Consider the following 20,238-nt stretch of genomic DNA (forward strand, 5'->3'; position numbering starts at 1 on the left):
CCTCAAATAATGTCGGCCACGCCCACTTGTTTATTTATTTACTCTGCAGTTTCTTCTCGAAAAAAAAACTGATTGGTTGAGAAAGACAAGTTAATTATGCGTTTTAAGTGGAACTAAAGCTAAATGATTTTTTTTTGACAACTGGTTCAAAAAATAGAGTAAAAATTAGTTTTTAAAGATAGAAAAGTTATGCAAATTAACTGCAGAATAATAAAAAAAGGGTTTGCGCTCTATGAAGACAGCAGTAGTTATTCAAGTAGGTAACTCGTCCTAGGAAGTTGATTTGGAAATTACGAAGTCATGCACTGTGCGCTAAGGGGACGCTGGGTGGTCTGTGGATGAGTCACGGTCGCGAGGTGTAGAATAGATGGGTAGGTTTTTGTCAACATGATTATTGTTCAAATTGTTTTTTCACTAAATACGGTACATACAATGGAATCTATAAGAGTCTCGGTTTTTCAACAAGGTCCAGAAAAAATCCAAGCAATAATCAAAAAAGGATTAAGGGTTAGAATAAATTTTAAAGTTTTTTTTTTCTCGAAAATGATCTAATCATCGGATTCGTCGAACAGCAAGAAGTTTGAACTTTCGAGTGATTCGATATCGATTCGGAAATTCATCTGACTGATCGAACAATCATTCAGTTCGGTTTTGTTTCTCAGCCAATAGATACACCAAATATTCGGACAAGACTTTTGGTGTTCACTTTTCCCTCGAATAATTTTTTTTTCGTGATAGAGGACATGCAGAGTAATTATGATATGATTATAATATTTTTTCACCGTTAAAAATTATCCAAAAAATTCGCCACCTCTTCAGGAAATTTTCCCTTTCTGTTGTGCGATCCAAAATCGGGTTTCCCTTCACTTTATTATTTCACACCCGTATGGTGCATGCCCTAGATTACTGGCATCCCGGCGGTCGTCGGAAAATTTTGCTCTCTGAATAACACGGTTGGGATGTCGAATATCCAATATTCCTTACGATGAAAAATTCCGGAAACTCATCTAGTGCTCGTAGTTCTATGATGAGGTCTGCTCATTCTATCTTTTTTGAAAATTACTGCTGTAGTAGGTTAAGACCTCGATAAAGAGGCAACTGGTCTCCCCGAACCCAAATCCTAGAAATCATCCGTACCAGCTTTGTCCATGACCAATTCCATGATATACATACATGGTTATTTTTAAGCCTGCGTTCCCCTGTCTCTCACAAAGTCTCCGAAGTATTAGTCCAAGATCCAGAAGGGGATATTATGTATTTATTATATTATTTATCATAATTATATTATGCAATAATCACAGATTTGCAGCATGACCACACGAGCTTTCCCTTCAAACCTTCCATGATAATCTATGACTGATTATTTACCCCCCTATTTACCCATGTTTCAATTATTTATTGTAAAACGAATTTGTTTCATAGCAGAGAAAATAAAATTTTTCATCTCGCCAACCTGACATGACCTGAGTTACTGAATAGGAACCGTAAAACTTTTTTTCTCGTACAGAACACGTTTCTCAAATCTTCAAATTGTGTCCGAAAACCATATAAATCTTTTTTTTTTCAAAATAAAAAAGAATACACGCCATTTTTCTGCTGAGAGGCCCTGAAATGTTTAAATGGAAATTTCTTAGTCAATCGATATGGATTTCGATAGGTTCAAAACTTTAGAAGGTTCGACATCGAGTGAAAATCGGGGTGGCCTGTGAACTGAAGCAAATTATAACTGGAGTTCTTGCAAGAAAATGTCATCGTAATCATTTCCATTTCAATCTTCACATTATTTAGCAAATAAATATTTTACTAATTTAATAGCAAATAAATATTATAGTAATAAATGTTTCTTTAAATAGTAACAATAATATGGTTAAATAATAAATATTGACTAATAAATTACTTTGATTGCAAAGTCGTTAGCCTTCGAATTTTTTTCTTAACAAAAACCAGCAAATTTCTCAAAGTTGTGAGTACATAGCGCACAAAAAGTTGTTCTATCGTTCGTGATGAGTGGCAGTTGTCCAGAAATAAAAATCCGGACAATTTGTTGACACTTTGTCTACGGTCAAAAACCGTCAGCCATTCACTTGCATTTTTTGCGTTCTCTATCTCGTGCAAGTTACAGGAAAGCAACAGTAGCACTTTAGCAGCACCTCCTTAAATGAACTGCTTAACAGGTCCAACTTAAAACCTTTGTGATTTACATTGCGAGCTAACTAATGATACTTTTTTCCGAATAACAAATAAAAAATGCATAAAAATAGAGCGAAATTGTTATAACCTTAAAAAAGAAAAACGTCATTTGACAGTAGAAGATCGATACTGCTTAAGAAGCGGAAAATGACTCGCTGACAAAGCGGGAATTGCTGAAGGCCGGTTTTAGGTGTAACACACACACGCACAGACACACAACATAGAAACGATAGGAGCGTCGGTCGGTGGCGGACGACACCGGCCGCTGCTGTCCACGGCTGCGTATTCGCTTAACAACGCCGCCATTGACTCTAATTTGGGTACAGATTTGATGTGCGTGTTTATCGTGCATGTGTTTCCGTCCCAGCAAGTCTTAGTCATTTTGGGAAACGACCAATTCATGGGACGTTCTCATTGTTTAAACGAGTTCTCTCACTTCGAAAACAACGTCGGAACTAATTTTCTGAAGGTCATCCAAGATCTTAGCCATTAATCGACGAATACGGGAAATTTTGGCAGCGCTCTTTTTTTTCGCTGGTGAATTCCCATGTTTCACCGAGATTCTTAGGAAGAATTTTATTCCGCCATATTTCGTCTATAGGTCTTTCAAAGCTTTAAAAACAATCAAGGTTTTGAAATTTACACTTGTGAACAAACGACAAATTGGATTCTTTTCACGGATATTTTGGAGAAGTACGTAGGCGGAAGTACGTACGTAGGAGAGAAAAATCTACTCACATTAGAGTTTTTTCTTTCTATTAACGCTTTCTTCATCTTTTTTGCCCGAAAATTTAAGCATAGATGAAAGATTTTAAGGTTTTTCCTTAGACGCATCAGTTCTATATTTGGAGAACAATCAAACTTGATTTTACATCTATTTTTCTCTCAAACCTCCACAATTTGGAAAAAATTATTCGAACTTCGAGCTTCCTTTGTTCTCAACTATTCGCAAAGAATGATCTACTAACATGAAATGAAGTGAATATCACTATCGTAGTGATAAAAATAAAGTAGTACGTCAGATCGTTGTTGGCTACTATGTAGTGTATTTAAGCAGCCGTTCGTACGTGCGTTTCCTCTTTTGAAGAAAGCGAAATGCGAAGGGACCATAGAAACCTAATCTACCGCCTTGGGGCTCACCAATCCAACGCAGTGGAACCGTCTCTCCCCACTCTATAGCTTTCAGGCACCGGCGCACCATGCCGACCCCGTGGGACTCGTCCCATCCCATTTTACAGCTATCTGACTCTGGGACACGAATTCGACGCAATGGTATCCGTCTCCCTCTCTTGGAATTTCTTGACTGAAACACACACATACACAGACGCACACACAAAGTTAAAGTTTATTTTCCCTCACTAACATATGAGGGAAACTAATTTTCCTTATCAAAGCCAACATACATGACTTTATAACTTTGAACAATAGTGAAAAGCTAGAGTGTTCGCCCATCAGGTGCATGGCGATGGTTCGGCACCTCAACGGTGCACAGTTCTGCATCATTGTGGAGTAGTTTCGTGACACACAGACACGAAATGGTGTGCCGACGCCTGATTAGCTATAGAAAGGTGCGCGGCGGGTCCCACAGCGTAGGATTGGTGCTCTGGCGTCGTAGCGCGAGCGATTTCGCATGCGAATGACAATTGTGCCGCGTGCGATATTTGTTGCAAATGGCATCTGTTCCGGGTACGATTTCGCGTACGAATGGCATATGTGCCGCGTGCGATTGCGCGTGGGAACAGCATAGGTGCCGTGTTCGATTCTCGGTGCGATTTCGCGTACGAATGACATATGAGCTGCGTGCAAATTCGCGCGCGAATGGCACAGGTGCCGCTTGCGATTTCGCGTTCGCTTCGAGTGCGATGTCGTGTGCGAATGGCATTTGTCATAAAATTTACCCATTGTTCGGTTGAGACAATTTCAGTTAATTACTTGAGTTATACTTGTTTCATTGTAAACTTGGACGACGACAAAATTGCGCGCGTTCCATCGCGTAATAGATTGCACCGTCGGGGAGAAGAGGTCACACAAAGCTGTTTCACATGCCTTGTTTCTGGATTACTTCGAAAAATTGGAAGTGATCATGTTTATGTTCATGGACTATATTCCCTTGTAGTTCCCTTACCCTATAGATTTGTGCAGAGCTACAACATTGTCAATTCCGTAATATGGTGCCTCTAAGCGTAGATTTCTGGACCAGAACAAAGCTCTGTCGCCACCTCGATCCTAACTGCTAGCTCCATCCGCTACCGTTCCGAGCGTAGCCGCTTATGCACCTGCACCGAGCTTCCTGCTCTTTTGACCTATCGTTGAAATCAAATCGTTGATTTAGCTCAACAAATATTAGACTTCACACGAGGTTGTTATAATCCTTTATTCGTGGCTAACGTTTCGGCAATATCGCCTTCTTCAGAGCCTGAAAGGGTGAAATCGAACCTAGTATTGCCGCGCGAAAGGCTCTGGAGGCTTTTTGGATCCACTTCAAGGCCCCAAAGATGAATCGCAAGGAGGAATGCCTCTGCATTACGCGGGAACTCGCGCCCTATTTAAAAGCATCACCCCACGAATCTGAGGTGGTGCAGATTTCAAGTGGAGTATTCGTATACGGGATGGGAGACTACGGAGAGGGAGGTGATTCCGTCCATTTCTTGCTAATTGCCGTAAAAAACGGCCCGGAAGATGCGGCGCGGCACAAGACTGGCGCGCTCCAATCGAACTTCTTTTATAAAATGGTGCGCCAAAACGAATGGAGCCGTATCTTCCGGACCGTTTTTTACGGCAATTAAGAAGAAATGGATGGAATCACCCCCTCTCCGTAGTCTCCCATCCTGTATGCGAATACTCCACCTGAAATCTGCACCACCTCAGATTCGTGGGGTGATGCCTTTAAGGCTGATATTTGATTGCTGTAGTCACCTCACAATAGGTATCCAGCAGTGGCAGGATAGTCAGCTGATCCTAAGGTACGATATTATCCTCTACTGGTAGCTATGAGGCCCGACAGTAAGCATAGAACTTTCTTTGTTGGGTGGATAAGGCGTTTGACTGGATTAATCACAACCGATCTCACCCTTTCAGGCTCTGAAGAAGGCGATATTGCCGAAACGTTAGCTACGAATAAAGGATTATAACAACCTCGTGTCCAGCTCTAACAAAGAAAACAATTATTGTAGCATCAACATGTCGAGGTTTATCGAAAGTCGCACATGGAGAAATATTAGACTCTTTCACCTCCGATTTGGAGGCGGGCTGCATCTGCTTTCACGGAAAACTTGTCTTCTCTTTATTAAGACACTTTATACATCAGAGAACAATAAATGTGAATAACCCGATGAACTGAAAAGCAAGTAATGATGTGTGTAGGATCACAGACAATGTGATAAGAGTGTGTAAAATTCCGATTCGCTGCACAAACAATACCCGACAGTATTCCAGAACATGTAACACACATACACTACGCAGCAGTATAACAGGCGATCATTGTGAGCACTCATCAGTACAGGATACCTGGTTGGCGGTAGGATTTCGTCTGAGTGAGCAGATATGTATATGAATGCTGTTAAAGCTGTTTTCGAGTGTAACACACAAAAATTGATATCCTGATATTTCCTATGGCGTTCTATGGACTGAGGAAGTGTACCATAGCTTAGGTAATGAAAAGATTGCAGGATGGCCGCGCCCAGCTCCGACTAGGTTTTTATGGACAACCTAAACGAGGAGAATTGCATGCGCTCCTCGTTCTATAGCTCAGTCGTCAACAAATAAACAACATTGTGGAATGAAAAGAACTGTACATGATACGCGTTACACTAACTCTTCGACACTAACAGAAGCTAACTATGCGCTTATCCTGAACGGTCGTCTAGGATATGTTCGCAACTGTGACAACCGTTGAATCTCGTCCATGTACTTCTTCAAACGCTCCACTATAGGCGACACGGTGAGATACAGGAACTCGTCGACAGTATTATTGAAAAAAAGCAGCGAGAGTTCTCTTCTGCAACTCAGAAGTTGAGGGGACAAAAAGAAAGATTTTGAGACTCAAACAGAAAAAATAACCTTAATCCATATTCAATAGAAGTCATTTGTGCCTGTTGACTGGCAATAAAGAACTGTATCTGGTTGAGGTACCTGAATGATTACGGTTTGACTACATATCTCGAAGAGACACGGGAACATTATCGAGCGGGGTCGCTAATGAGCGCTGCCAATCGATAATGTGCTTCGAGCGTCCCCTCGTGTGTAGTGCTGCTCACCAATTCTGAGTGAAATTGTTCTTCATGTTGTAAGGTGACAACCATCCCATAATATGATGATTTCTTTCTAGTTCTGCTTCTATGTAGGAAATCGTCTGTCTAGCTGTTCCTTGAAACAGTGCGTAGACGTTGAATCCTGGTAAAGAAAATTCTGGGTGAAAGTATCAAGTTCTTTTCATATTCATCTTAACGATCTACCTGTAAAATTGCATTTGTTGCTCACCAGATCCAAACCGCCAACGTGAAATTGGGAACAGCCGAGCACTCGCGCGGCTCTGTCCCTGGTTAGATGATGGTCCTGAACAGAACCAGAATCATCGGTGGGTGTGGAAGTTGGTAAAGAAAGTATGAACGGAATCTCACGGCTTACCCCCGCTCTTCCGAGCACCGCAATCTGCACATTCAACACCATCGACGGCGTTCCCATCGGTAGTATCTCGCAAATTGCCGCCATATGATCGTATCTGAACGGTTTATGTCCATGAGAATCGCAATTCGCAAGGATATTGTCGGCATTTTTTCCCTCGCTAGCTAAGATTTTCACGTTTACGCCGAGCGTGCTGGTTTTTAGCGCTGATTTATGAGTAGAGCGACATTTCTATCACCGCCGAATAGATCTACTTCGTACACGGAGATGAGGAAACAAACAAGACAATTCCCACACTTTTGGCGGAAGTACCGCAGGTACACACGTCAAAATGACCATATTAATACATTCCACCCATGAAGTTCGTTTAAATAACCGATTCTGTGGTGATGTAAATCCAATTGGGAAATTTAGAAATAATTTTGGAAGATTTTCTTCCCAAAAAAAGTAGTGCGTTATTTATTCTATCATCGTTAACTACAAAAAAAAAAGAAATATGATCACTTTTCAAAAACGAGGAAGGGGAAAGTTGGGATTATCAAATTTAACCGTGCTTAAATTATGCTCAACCTGTTACGCAAAAATCACCGAAAAAAAGAGAGCGTTTCAGACTAGAGAACGTCTGCTGGTACTTTTTGCAACGCTGCGCATCGCTTCACGGTCATTGCGTTGATTCCGCACCGTTGGTGCCTCCTTATCACTTTTTGTCATTTTAATTAACTGCGTAACAGAGTAGAATTATTCAAAATGTAGAAAAAAATCTGACCTTTGCCATCCTGTGATGATTATACCGTGGAATTTGACAAATTTTTTCTCTTGCTCCTGAAAAATTGAGACTTTGTGAGCATCTGTGGGATGTCTCCAGCTGATCAACTCGCCGATAACTAACTATTTTTGTCTGGATCCATGCACGGTTGTTGGTTTCATAATGCCGAATGTCAATGTATTTAGCTGCCGGAAAATTTGCTCCTTTAAAAGCTGATGACGCCCAGACAATGGGGAAATTTGTGGATATCGTGGAGAATGCAGCATCTGAGTGAGGAGAAGGTAATTTTTTCGATCTGAGATGCTCCAAAATAGAACCAGGGTCAAGCATGGTGATGGGACCTTCTCAAATACGACTCCATCCTCTGAAGTTGCTGCAAACACTTTTGGAGTGGGCTCAAGTTGCAGCTTGAACTGATTTAAGTCTAAACAGCTTCAACAATTTTTTGTGGCTACTGAAATACGCTCAAACCAACTCAAAATTTAATCTCCAATCAGCGACACTGCCTGGAAAAAAAACTGAAAAAAATAGGAATTTGGATTTCCAATTCTGTGTTACTTTCCTTCGTCGGAGACTTAAAGGCATCACGCCACGAATCTGGGGTGGTACGGTTTCAGGTGGGTTATGCCTTTACGGGGTCGTGGATTGTGGGGAAGAGGGTGGTTCCGTTCACCCGTCCATCTCTCCTTGTGTCAGGATAAACGGAAGACCCCAGAACGCTGCTTCTTACGACGTCTTCTATTGTGCCACCCTTTCGCCCCGCCCCCGCCAGCAATTCGTCCAAATGGAATCGCAGGCGGGGCGGGGCGCAAGCGTTGCGCATTGCAACAGAAGCCGTCATAAGCAACAAGAAACATAAAAACAGCATTCCGGGGTCGTCCGTTTCCACTGATACGGGGAGAAATGGACGGATTCACATTCTGCCCCACAATCTACGACGCCGTATAGGCATAACCCACTTGAAATCCGTACCACCCCAGATTCGAGGGGTGATGCCTTCAATATAATATTTTATAAAGTATGCAGTTATTAAAAGCTGTATAATATTTTGCCCTGATTATTATGCTATACTCCATTCACCTACTGCCACACTGGCCACACTTTTGCGACCTCCCCCTTAACGCTCCCGGATGTGAAAATCCCATCCCACGCTTAACCTTGCACAGAACGTTCATTTTGAGTACGTACCCGGCATGGTAACAATCTGTTCCGAATAATCCCAAATCACTGGCTCGATAATTGCTCCCAGGCCAAGATCAGAGATCATATGAACATCGAAATCCTTGAGCATATCGTGCCAGGAGAGCACACTGAAGATAACTTGAAGCCGGCGCAAAGTAGCCATCAATATCGAATAATTAAACTCACGTTGCTGTTCCTGTCAATTCTTTCACATATTCTGCGATATCCTTTAAATGAGTTAGTGCTAAAAGCTGCTTATTCGCGGATGACCCTTGAGCGGAAATCCATTCCTGAGATTTTTCGCAGACGCCGAACTAAAAGTGTTCAAGGATTTTCCAGTTAGTTACGAAAGTTTCTTCAGGAAAAGCAAGAGCAAAATAATTCAAGTGGTCAAGAGAAGGCTGAAAATGCTTCCGAGAATGTACCTCAAAAGCCTCATCTGCTCCGATATGGAAGTATTTGATGCCGAATTCCTTGTGAACGTTTATCACCTGTTTCAGGGCATCCTTCACAATCGAAACTCCCTCGGGGTCACCCAAACATAGCACCTGCAAGGTGATCGTATGATAATGACTTGTCCTGTGGAGTTACCATCCACGATTAGATCAATCCACTTGATCCCGCTCTGGATTTGGACGAGTTACTAAGGGTTCCGTGCGAAATGTCATACGAAATTCCTTCACACCAAAAATTATTATAAAACAGAGTAATAATTAATGATAGAAATCATTTAATCAATAATTAATCATAGAACAAATCAGTTCCAAAATATATGTGAGTAAAAAATAGTGATAGAATAATATAAAAAATAAAAAAAAATGTAATTGGACTCGATCAAAAAAGAGTTTGCAGCAGTGATACCGTACCGCTGCATATTCACGTGATTTCCTCATGTGGCACGTGCACAGACGCAACGATTGGGACCGTGAACTCGTCCATAAGTCTCGAAATTAATACATTTATTAGGTCCGCACTTCAGCATTCAATTTCTTCGTCTGTGACAAATTTTGAACGATTTGTGACAGGCGTTTTTTTCAGCTTCGCTCAAATTATCAGATTCAATGGAAATCTCAACCTCAGGGTTTATTTCTACAAATAAATTCTTCTAGTTTTGTAAGAACAATCGAAACAAACAGTTGGACCTATAGGTGAGATGAAAAAAATTAATTAAAAAACAGTAAAAACATTCAAAAGTATAAAATCATTAAAATGCTTATAAATTGTAAAATTATTTATCTTCCGGTTCCTATTTTTTAAATCACTGTCAGGATCCGACTTTTACATATGGGTTTTGGGAGTATAGATGGAATGGAGAAGCAAAAAAAAAATGGATCTTTCGAGACAAAAAACATTTTGATGTTAAAATATATCTGAAAAAGAAGGAATATGCAGCAAAAACTGCTCCCAAAGCAAAGAAATATCTGGAAAAAGTCGCTCACCTGCGGATAAGCGTCATTTTCCCTGTACTTTCGAAATTTTTCCAATTTCAAGAACCATTCCAAATGTCCGAAAGTTTGCACCAATGGAATAATGTCAAGATTAAGGCTCCTATAAACAATAAACGATTTGAGAAAACAAAAATCTCGAGCTGAAATCGATATTGCGATATTTTCACCAACTTTGCCTTTGAGAGAATTGTTCGAATGTCGTTGAGCGAATATGCGTCCGCATTTCTAGCCACTTCTAGTTGTCCAGACCATGGGAACATATCCTCCCACTCCAGGAGGACACCTGAATAAGTGACCTCATATCATAATCTATGTAAATATTCCGAAAACAGATACTTACCAGTGGCTCCAGATCGTGCCACCAGATCAAGGAGATCCAGGAAATACGGGACTCGTGGTGGTGCTCCTTTCAAATCGAAATGCACAATGATATTCTCGTAGAATTCATTCTAAAAAAATGTTAACCAAACAAAAAAAAATAAACTACATAGAAACATGTTTTGGAACTGTTACTAAAACTTCTGCTGAAAAAAATAGTGAGAAGTATTCAAGTCTTCTATCATCCATCTTTAGATGAACGGTCCGCGACGCGCTCGCCGCAATTTCGAGCGCGTTGCGGCTGTTCGGAGGAACAAAGGGACAGCGTCGCGTACAAGACCCTTGAGAAGAACTGGATATCAGCTTTCTAGAGGGGAAAATACATGTATATGGTCCTAATCAGACATTTTGTCCTGTAGCTCCCGACGATGCATACGGTATCCAGAAAAATTCAAGTTCAATTCAAGAGATGCACACAAACCTCTCTGCTCGATCGTGCTTGAATAGTGGGCGGTTTCGTAGGTGCAACTTCTTGTACATTTCCCTAGAATTGGAAAATGAAATCCTCTTAAATTCAATAGTCTTTCAGGTCACAAAATTCTTCTAAATTAGCCGCAAAGACATCAACCAATTTCCTGTAGAAATTTCAATCGTTGAGCTATTTTTAAATTAGATAAAAATAAAGAAAGTAAATTGATAAAATAGCTTTGAAATGTTGTAGATTGGCAGGTAAAAAATCAACAAATTTCTAGCAGATGTTTCAAATAGTAAACTAGTTTCAAATTAAACAAAAACAAAATAAATATACTTAGAAACTTATAAACAAATAAATGTTTTCTACATAGTAATTTTTAAGTATTTTCAATAAATATACATTTTGTATGCATATTTACTATGTGTCGTCATTGACGGATCGTCGCCGCTCTCACGACTTTTCAGATGAATTGGATTTTCATTTTATTATTTTATTATTTTTTGATGATTTTTTTTAGTGAAAAAGATATTCGAAACAGAAAAGGTTCAACGGCTTTTCCACGAAATAATTCTCATTTAATAGATCCATGGTATGCGAGCCTACAGTTACGACGGTGGGATTTTTTTACGGGATTGAGCTTCTGTAAACTTCACATAATTAACGTGTTAAATATTTACGTTTCGAACTGGCTATTTTTTTCTTTTTTAAACAAGTAACAAGCTTCTTCGCGAAGATGCTCTAGCGTTGCTTGGGAATGGCTTATTCTTGGGATTCATATAATCAAATTAATACTGTATTGATTCATATTGTAACCCGACCCTGGACCATAAGTACTGAGAATTAGGTTTTACGAGTAAATTCATTGATGCGCACTCAGAATATCATGGCAGTTGTAATTTTCAGACAAAAAAAAACTCATAAGTTCTACAGAGCAGAAAAAATTTTTCGAGCAATAATGGGATAAGAACCGAACAAAAAATTAACCTCGATCTTCGCGTGATGCAAGAAATTTGACTTCATTACATCGGTGAACTGCGATATGAAGGCGCCATTACGGTGAGATCCATGGAGCGGATCGTTGTTATCACGGACGAGTTCATGGTTTTTTTGTTCCACTTGCGCATCGCTATGAGGAATCACGTGAGCAGAGGCCTGGAAAAAAATCCCTTTTTTTCGTTTCCCTACAGCTCTCAAATCTCTTTCTATCTGATATTCTAAATCCAGAAATCTGGCGGTGAAAATCCTCATAAATCTACTCCACGATCATGCTCCACTTCGGTAGTAAATCTTCACTAGTAAAATAGTTACTCTGCATAGTAAACAACCCCATAAAACTAGTTATGTCTCTGTTTTTTTAAAGAAGGTGAAAAGAAATGGAGTACGGTAAGTGAGCAGAAAAGACCAGGAAAGTTCGAAATCACCTTTCGTTCCCGTATGGACATTCTCGGGAAAGAGTTGGCAATTTGTAGTGTGATGAAAATCACTGTGCAACCCAAGAACGCCTTCCATGCTATGCCTAAACCTCTGCGTCTGAGGTAGCGTAGAGTGATCATTGCAACATACGGAGGTGAAGCTCTAAAATCAGCTGATCGTAATTGTTGCAGTGGGAAAAAAATCCGAGAAAACAACGAAGGAAAAATTTCAGAGCCACAGAACAGATTAGTTAGGTAGCCATCATAGAAATACGATATAAGGGAAATTAAAAAGTTAAGGAAAATAAATACGGAAAAAAAAGAGGAACGGCGTAGCTAGTTTTTTTATAGAAATGCAACAAGTATTTGTTACATTTTGTAGCTAAAAATTCTTGCGAAAAAAAAACATGTGGTTAAGGTGAAGAGGTGGTAAAAATTTTGATACTTTTGTACATATGTGTACGAGGTAGTTTTCCACCGCTCTACTGTATCCGAAGAGGTCCGCAGCTACAGAAACGGCAAAATAAGGCTGACATAAGTGAGAAGGGGTCTTCACACGATGAGCTTAGGGAACGGCGTAGTTAGTTTTTATTTTCTTATTTCTTTTTTTTCTTTATTTTTAGCCAGATTTTCTCAAAATATTCGAGGATAAGGGCAGTGTGTTTATGGATATAGGATATTTATTCAGAAAGAATTTGATCACAGGAGAATATGATGTAGATCTTCTCGATAAATATCGAGAGAATCACAATGTCCGAGTGCAAACCTCAATTACGGATGTGAGGTTTCCATCGACACTCGGATATTTACAGCCCGCAATCATCCCAGATCTTTGTCTAGTGGCTTATTTTATGAAGACATATCAAATACTATTTGACGTAACGCTCGTATCCCGTGGTAGCATCAAATAATAGCCAGAAAAAATTACGATATCACAAAAAATGGAGAAATATAAACAACAAAAACAACTCGTTTCTTTATATCTATCAATTTTTTTCTGGCTAAGTAAAGGTAGAGTAGTACATTTTTTTAGTGGACACAATCGGATTAAAGTAGATAGGTCTCCGAATCCGACGCTATAAATGTTCTCAATCCCAGAAAAAACTTACTAAAAAAAACCCGGGACTATAGAAAAGAAAAAAAAATTAATCCTATAAAACTGTAGAAAAAACACTATAAAACGAAAAAAAGTAGCAGATTTTAAAAGATTATAGAAGCTCAACTGAGCCCAACGCTTTTTTTTTAGAGTTTTTAGTAACATCTCTGATTTCTGAACTTTCTATGAATTCCTTCCTAATTATTTTAGGAGGTGAAAAATGGAGGGGAGATAATGTATGAGGTTAATGATGGGAAATACAGGCGGGAAATGGAATTTTTCCGAAATTGTAGTTATAGGACATACTGGGACCATGGCGTACTGTAATTCGCAGTAATTCTAAGTACTACAAATTATTGTTTAAGCTGTACTTGAAAATAATTTCATAAGAAATCATTCACTTTTTGCACTTCAATTTATCGAGTTAATCAAATTTTTCATTTTTTTCATCGAATTTATTTAATTTTTAATTAAATTCATCTACAAATCTACCCTCATAGTCGTCTTTTTCTTGTGACTACATGAAATAAGAGAAAAGGTTTGATGATATCAATGTAACCAGTCAAACGGAAGAAAAATGAACAGGGAAGTCAGGTCGGAGGTAAAACAAAAGGATTTCAACAAGACAGCAACGAAAAGACAGCAAAAAATTTGCATTTTTGAGGGTTTCACGGGATTTCTCAGCTGAAAATACAACAAAAAGCAACTAGAAAACATAAAAATCCAGAAATTCCCCAAAACATCGCATCATCTGACGTTGATGAGCCTGAAATATCCCGGGATCAAGCAACTTTAAGCGATCTCCCGTCGGACTTCGGCTACAAAAGTCACAATTGCCATATTATATTGTTTAGGTAAGGTGGCAATTATCAGAAGTGTTTCCTCCTTTTTTTCCCAGAAAATCATCACCATCCTCAACCGGTTCCATAAATGGAAATCTCATCATATAGCCGTGGCAACGGTTGAATGGTACATAGAAAAAATACTTTCACTTTTCCTCTACGCACTTTTCCTCTTATGAAAGCGACATTTTAAAATTATTTCCTGAACGGAAATAAGTCGATTGTGTGATTGCGGAATTTTTACAGTTTCTGTTTATTGCCCAGAGATTGAAACGTACTTACTACGCTTTTTGAGAGTTAGCACGAATAAGGAATGCATGAAAATCGTCTATGTTCCTAAGAAATCACGAGAACACGGAAGAAGGTTACGGTGGAAAATAGAAATTCTCTTTCAGAAAATTATGAACGATTTCGAATAATTTTGCAAGAAGAAAATTTTGCTGAGAACAAAAACATTTTTCCTCAAAATCAATTGGACATTTTAAAAACGTTCAAGAGAAAAACGACGACGAAATGACTTGATGAAAAAATAAATAAAAAAAGAGACGAGAAGTGCCAATGAGAAGAACACAAATTACGTTGTACCGACGAAAAAACAAGGAGAAAATTAGTATTTGATTTTTTTTTTCGGAAGAATTCTTCAAGGAATGAAGAAAAAAAAGGGAATTTTCTCATGAGAATAGCTTATGTGGCAATGTGCACAGCTGAAGTTGAGATAGCAGCGATAGATGGAGTGGCTGGCGAATTCTGAGGAAGAATCCACGGGAGAAAAATTTCAGAAAGACTTAAATTAGCTTGGAAATTGGACTATGTAGAACCTAATTCGATTTTTTTCAAATTGTACTTTTATTGTTCATTTACAAGGATTTGTTATCAACTAATAATTTCAATCAAAAACGATTCATTTTTAGAATTTTCTGACATTTTGATAAGATGCTAATTTTAGAATAATAATACGATATGATTTAGTGATAATGTATTGAATGATATTAATTTTAATCAGAAACAGCTTTCTTTTCGGAACGCATTTTCCTATTTTCCCTGGATTACCTCCTCTGAGCAATCTCTTTTTTTTTCTTTCTAGCGAGAAGTCCGCACAGAGTCCAAGTTAAGAGCTAAGATTCAATTTTCCAAACGAAACGCCCAGAATTTGACAACATCCCAACGGGGGAGGATTAGAATGTGCCCCCCTTGAAAATATGAGAGGAAAAGATAGACAAAAAACAGGATGACTCAAAAATTCCATAGTTCATAGCTGAAAAGGCGAGTAATCCCAGCGAGAAACATCCCAAACCTTCCGGTTATCTCATTAATAACTGACTGTGTAGAACAGTAATAACAGGATTAGTGCAAATGCACACAAAAAAAAACTTCATCAGCTATGAATTAATGCACGACCCATCGCTGTCCTTCAGAGTAACCGAAAAAAAAGTCATCTTATGAAGTAGAAAAACCAATCGCGAAGTACATTTAGCATGCATGTTTGATGAGTTTGAACGACTACGTCCCGAATTCTGCAATTGCAGAATCCTGAACGAGTATCTATCATCTACATTGTACCTTAGGAGAAGTTTCACTCCTCTGTACGAATCCTAAAGAAGAAGAATACGGAAGCGTGCGTATTTTTGCTTCACATTTACATGCGTGTCGTATGCATAGTGCATGCGATACGCATAAAAATTTCCGTAATATTATTTGAAGGGAATTTTTTGAAAAAAAATAGTCGATAAAAGAGGAAACGAAAATTGACGTCATTGGAGAATCCAGGAAAATGAAGCAGCCGAAGTAGCATTTTCCTGTTTTTTTTTTGTGTTCGGTAATTTTTTCTTCTCGGATCAAATCAAAATCTTAATACCTACGATGCATATTCGCCTGCGAATTTTTTCTTAAACGTGAATAATTCTAAATATCATTTATTTGATTTTTTTTTATAATCAGGGAGTTTTATTTTTGTCGAAATAAATGTCAAAACAAAAAATCTGCGGCGGGCATATTTATGGAAAATTTCTGCAGTTCACTTTCTGATCGCAGAATTTCTGCTTTCTGTTTGCATCTGGTAGAAAAAATTAGCGTTTAATAAATAATAAATAAATAATATGAAACTAATAATTAATAATAATTGATATTAGCTATTAATTAGTAATAAAATGCAGCTGACTAAGCTCACTCTGGCAATAAAATAAAGCAGAATAGAATTGCGTTGGTTCAGCACGAAATCTGCTAGGAATTCGTATGTTTTGATCCAGAAAAATTTCCCAAAGGCCATGGACACACGGTCGCAAGGTCATAAACGAAAAAGATCGCAAGCACTAGCGCACCGCTACGTAATTGTACATGGACGTTGTTTCTTTTAAACCAATTTGATGCTAATTTCGTGAACAAAACGTGCAATTAACGCTACGAGGGGGGGGGGGGGGAAACGAAGGCAGAGTCACCACACGAAGCACGTAGGAAACCGGACTGATGACATTGTACGTGGTGTGGTGTGTGTGTGTGTGCATGGATTTATGAAGGCCGTTTAACTACGCTATTATTGAGATCAGTGATGCAAAAATTTCATTGATACGAATATTCGGGACAAGGGCAGGAGGGATTCCCGAACGTCTACTCCCCATTTCAAGGATTCTAGACGAGTGTAGCGGTGAAAAACGGAGCTGTACGTCGCTGAAACAGACGAAGGAACAACCGCCAGAGCTTGCGTTGCGTTCCAGGAACTCGGCGGTCTACGATACAACCATGTCACCATTGCAAAATATTCCAGAGTGGATTTTTGTAATTTAATTGGTTTAATTATTAATTAATTATTTAATTTTTAAAGTAATGTGATTTTGTTTTGATTTTTTCTTTTTTGGAATCTTTCCAGTTTTTTTTCCTCCTGCAATCTGGATTTTTCAAGGAGTTTTTCTCTTTTTTTTCCTTCTGGAAAAAAACTCATCATAACCGAACGGATCAAGAGAAACAAGTCAAATACCTCCCGTTAGGAATCATTTTTCCTCAATAAAAGAGATACGAATAGAGTTCGGCCGAAAACGACGTGCATATGTGAAGTCAGTGCAATCAGCTGAGCAAAGATTTCATTTCGCTGATCCTCCAGGAGGAAAAAAAACGCGAAATCGTAATTTAGATCCATTCTGGATAAAAGGTGCAGGCAAATTTGAATCGAATGACGTAGTATCATTTTGAGGGAAAACGTTTTTTTTTTCCAGGATTCCATGAAAGAGAAGACGTTCTCTTCTCCCTCGTTTTCCTTTTTTCCCCAAAGCGAAATCTTTTCTTACTTGATTACTTCAGAATGAAGAAAGAAAGAATGATTATCTGAGGTATAATTCTACTTTTTTGAAAATTACAGTAGTCGTGGTGGTGGCGAATGAATAACTGCTGTAAGAGTAACAAAAAGGAGACAGAAAGAGACAGAGACATGAAAATTAGGTGAAAATATGAAAATTTTAAGATTTTTCAGTTTAGCACTAAAAAAATCGATCGACTTCTTTTTCTTTCATTCTTTTTTTTTCTGCAGGCGGTTGCGTTTTTTTTTTTAGAATTCCAGTTAATATAGTGTTAATCCAGACGACCTATAGAATGGAGCTGACGGTAAAAATTTCAAATGCTATATTTATTTTTCAGGAGAAAAAAAGCAGAATATGGTCTTTATCCCTGAATCAATAGTGCGAAAACTGATCATTACCTCAAATATTTGGAAAAAAAAGCTTTTGTTTCGATTTTCATTTGCTATTACAGTACTCTAATATTTCGCAAAAGTGAATGCAAAAATACAAGAAAATGGATCTGTACAGAGACTTTCGTGGCTAAATCTAGGAAAATATGTCTGTTCTTTCTTGCAGAAGGAACACGAGTTCAAGGACCAGTTCTCGCAAAGCATAAATTGTTGGATTGTGTAGCTGTAAAGAAACGAAGAGGAAAAATTCATTGCATAGGTAGGGTAACAACGAAAAATGTGGAGAATGGTAAGAGTAGAATGAGAGGAAAGCTATGATATTTTCCAGAAAGGCCCTTTTTAGGCGCCCTTTTTTTTGAATCATGAGCAAAAGAAAACGCAAAGAAAAGAAGTTTGAAATGAATCTGAAAAACTCTTGAATTCTTCCAGAAACTTTCAGGAATCAACGACAACGAACAAATTTAAGAATGGCTCAAAAATCTGAAAGGAATGAGCAGCCACGGTTGAGAACGAGTTATTAGAAGCGCACTTATCTTAACGAAACACCGTAATCGCGAAACCAGTTCCCTAAACCTCGTTAAAACGTTAAGTGCGTCAACCCTATAGCAAGTAGCACTTTCCTGAATGACCCTATTAAATCCATAAGCGGAATGGAATGACATCGTTTCCACTTTCAGCACCACGCCCTCATAATATTTTCCTGTTTATGCGACGATAGCGGGCGTTGTTTTTTTTTCTCGCGAGTGAAATGATCGTGATGGCACAACATTCGGCGATAAGATAACGATACGAACAGTTAACAACTATCATACGGATTGATCGCTGATGACACCGACAGAAATATCGCCGCGATATCTTGTTTTCATGTTTTGAGGAGGAAAAAACACCTTTTATTGCACTACAAGCCATAATCGGGCACAGTACGGTAGAATAGAGGCTCGGCATGATGGGACCTTTCATATCGAATCAGAATGTCCATTTATTCGGAAAAAAAATAAAAAGGAAAAAGTTGTGGGAAAAAGAAAGTACAAACTATTTTAGTCATTAAATCAGCGAGAAACCACCTCTGAAAGTAAAATTCTGGAAGTGTAGTGGAATTTTTCGGAGGATCAGTGTGGAGAGGAAATGGGAATGGGCAGGAGAGCAGTGTGTAGCGATAGGACAATAGGGGAAAGAGGGGGCGATGTGCAGGCCGAGGGACAACATCCATGATGGCGGTGATCCGATATCGAGGAAATTATGCATGATCAGCTTGAGAGTGTAATAAAACCAGATGTAATTTGTTGTATTGTCTGATAATTAGATCAAATCTAAAAAAAACCATTAAAAAACGAATAATTCCCTTTTTCAAAGAAATGGATTTTTTATAATGATCTAATAAAATTATTCTTTGTATTTCTGCAGTTTCCCATTTAAAAACATTCCTCTAATGTGCTTTTCTGATTATTCGAAGGAGTAAAAAAAACGCAATAAGTACAAATGTAGCAAAGAAACAGCGGAGAGCATTTAAATTTCACTTGCAGCCGTCTAGTCGTTCAAAGGCACACCACGAAATTGACGACGTTCCGGTCGCACCACGAAAAGATAGGGTTAGAGCGTAGATCACGAGTTTGGCCACTATCACGTCCATTACCCTTCAATTATCCGGAGCTTGATAGAATACCACGATCAAATTTTCCTACTAGGCACCTAAGAACGCCAGCGAGAGCCAGAGACAGCGTCAGCATCCCGTCGCCGATCATCCGCTTACTCGTGGACGTTGTATGGAACGTTGTTAGGTGCATCGTAGAGAAATTCGATCGACAACGTCTTTTACGGAGTCCTTCTCACAAGGCAATACAGGTAGCAATTGAGCGTGACACTCGCAATCCACACCCCTAATTCTATCTCTTTGTGGAGAAATCCTAACATTGTCCATTTCATGGTGTGCTGTCTTCAAAAAAAGCATAATATTCATAAATTCCCGCTCAGGCGGGTGTTTTATTTTCGAATATTGCTTTTCATACCGCGATAAGCGACATAAATAGAATTATTGCGAAAGAGAATCTTTCGAAAACTGCACTCATCTTTCCTTTTATTCAGCTATTTTATGATCCATTAAATCCTGAAAAAGTGATATTCTTGCTCTGTTCCCAGGAATATTGTTAACGCTTAAAGGCATCACCTCCCGAATCTGAAGTGGTACGGATTTCAGGTGGAGTATTCGTATA

General features: G+C 38.8%; 1 protein-coding gene across 2 annotated transcripts; it reads right to left on the reverse strand.

Annotated features, from left to right (window-relative positions):
- Positions 1–6,027: 6,027 nt before the first annotated feature.
- On the reverse strand, positions 6,028–19,770 carry RB195_015696 (uncharacterized protein; the record flags this gene model as incomplete). 2 transcript variants are annotated; one of them, XM_064206532.1, is made up of 17 exons in its annotated part: positions 6,028–6,187; positions 6,250–6,321; positions 6,447–6,582; positions 6,645–6,744; positions 6,817–6,910; positions 7,580–7,635; positions 7,703–7,845; positions 8,768–8,889; positions 8,948–9,075; positions 9,187–9,309; positions 10,201–10,309; positions 10,381–10,492; positions 10,550–10,658; positions 11,009–11,071; positions 11,987–12,154; positions 12,424–12,577; positions 19,718–19,770. In XM_064206532.1, the coding sequence occupies 17 exons, from the start codon at positions 19,768–19,770 to the stop codon at positions 6,028–6,030; spliced, it is 1,902 nt and encodes a 633-aa protein (XP_064062413.1). The 2 variants fall into 2 exon arrangements, with proteins under 2 accessions (XP_064062413.1, XP_064062414.1); XM_064206533.1 differs by lacking the exon at positions 19,718–19,770 and having other exon boundaries at positions 12,424–12,555.
- Positions 19,771–20,238: the final 468 nt, after the last annotated feature.

The sequence above is a fragment of the Necator americanus genome, chromosome V, assembly GCF_031761385.1.
Source record: "Necator americanus strain Aroian chromosome V, whole genome shotgun sequence".
Taxonomy (NCBI): domain Eukaryota; kingdom Metazoa; phylum Nematoda; class Chromadorea; order Rhabditida; family Ancylostomatidae; genus Necator; species Necator americanus.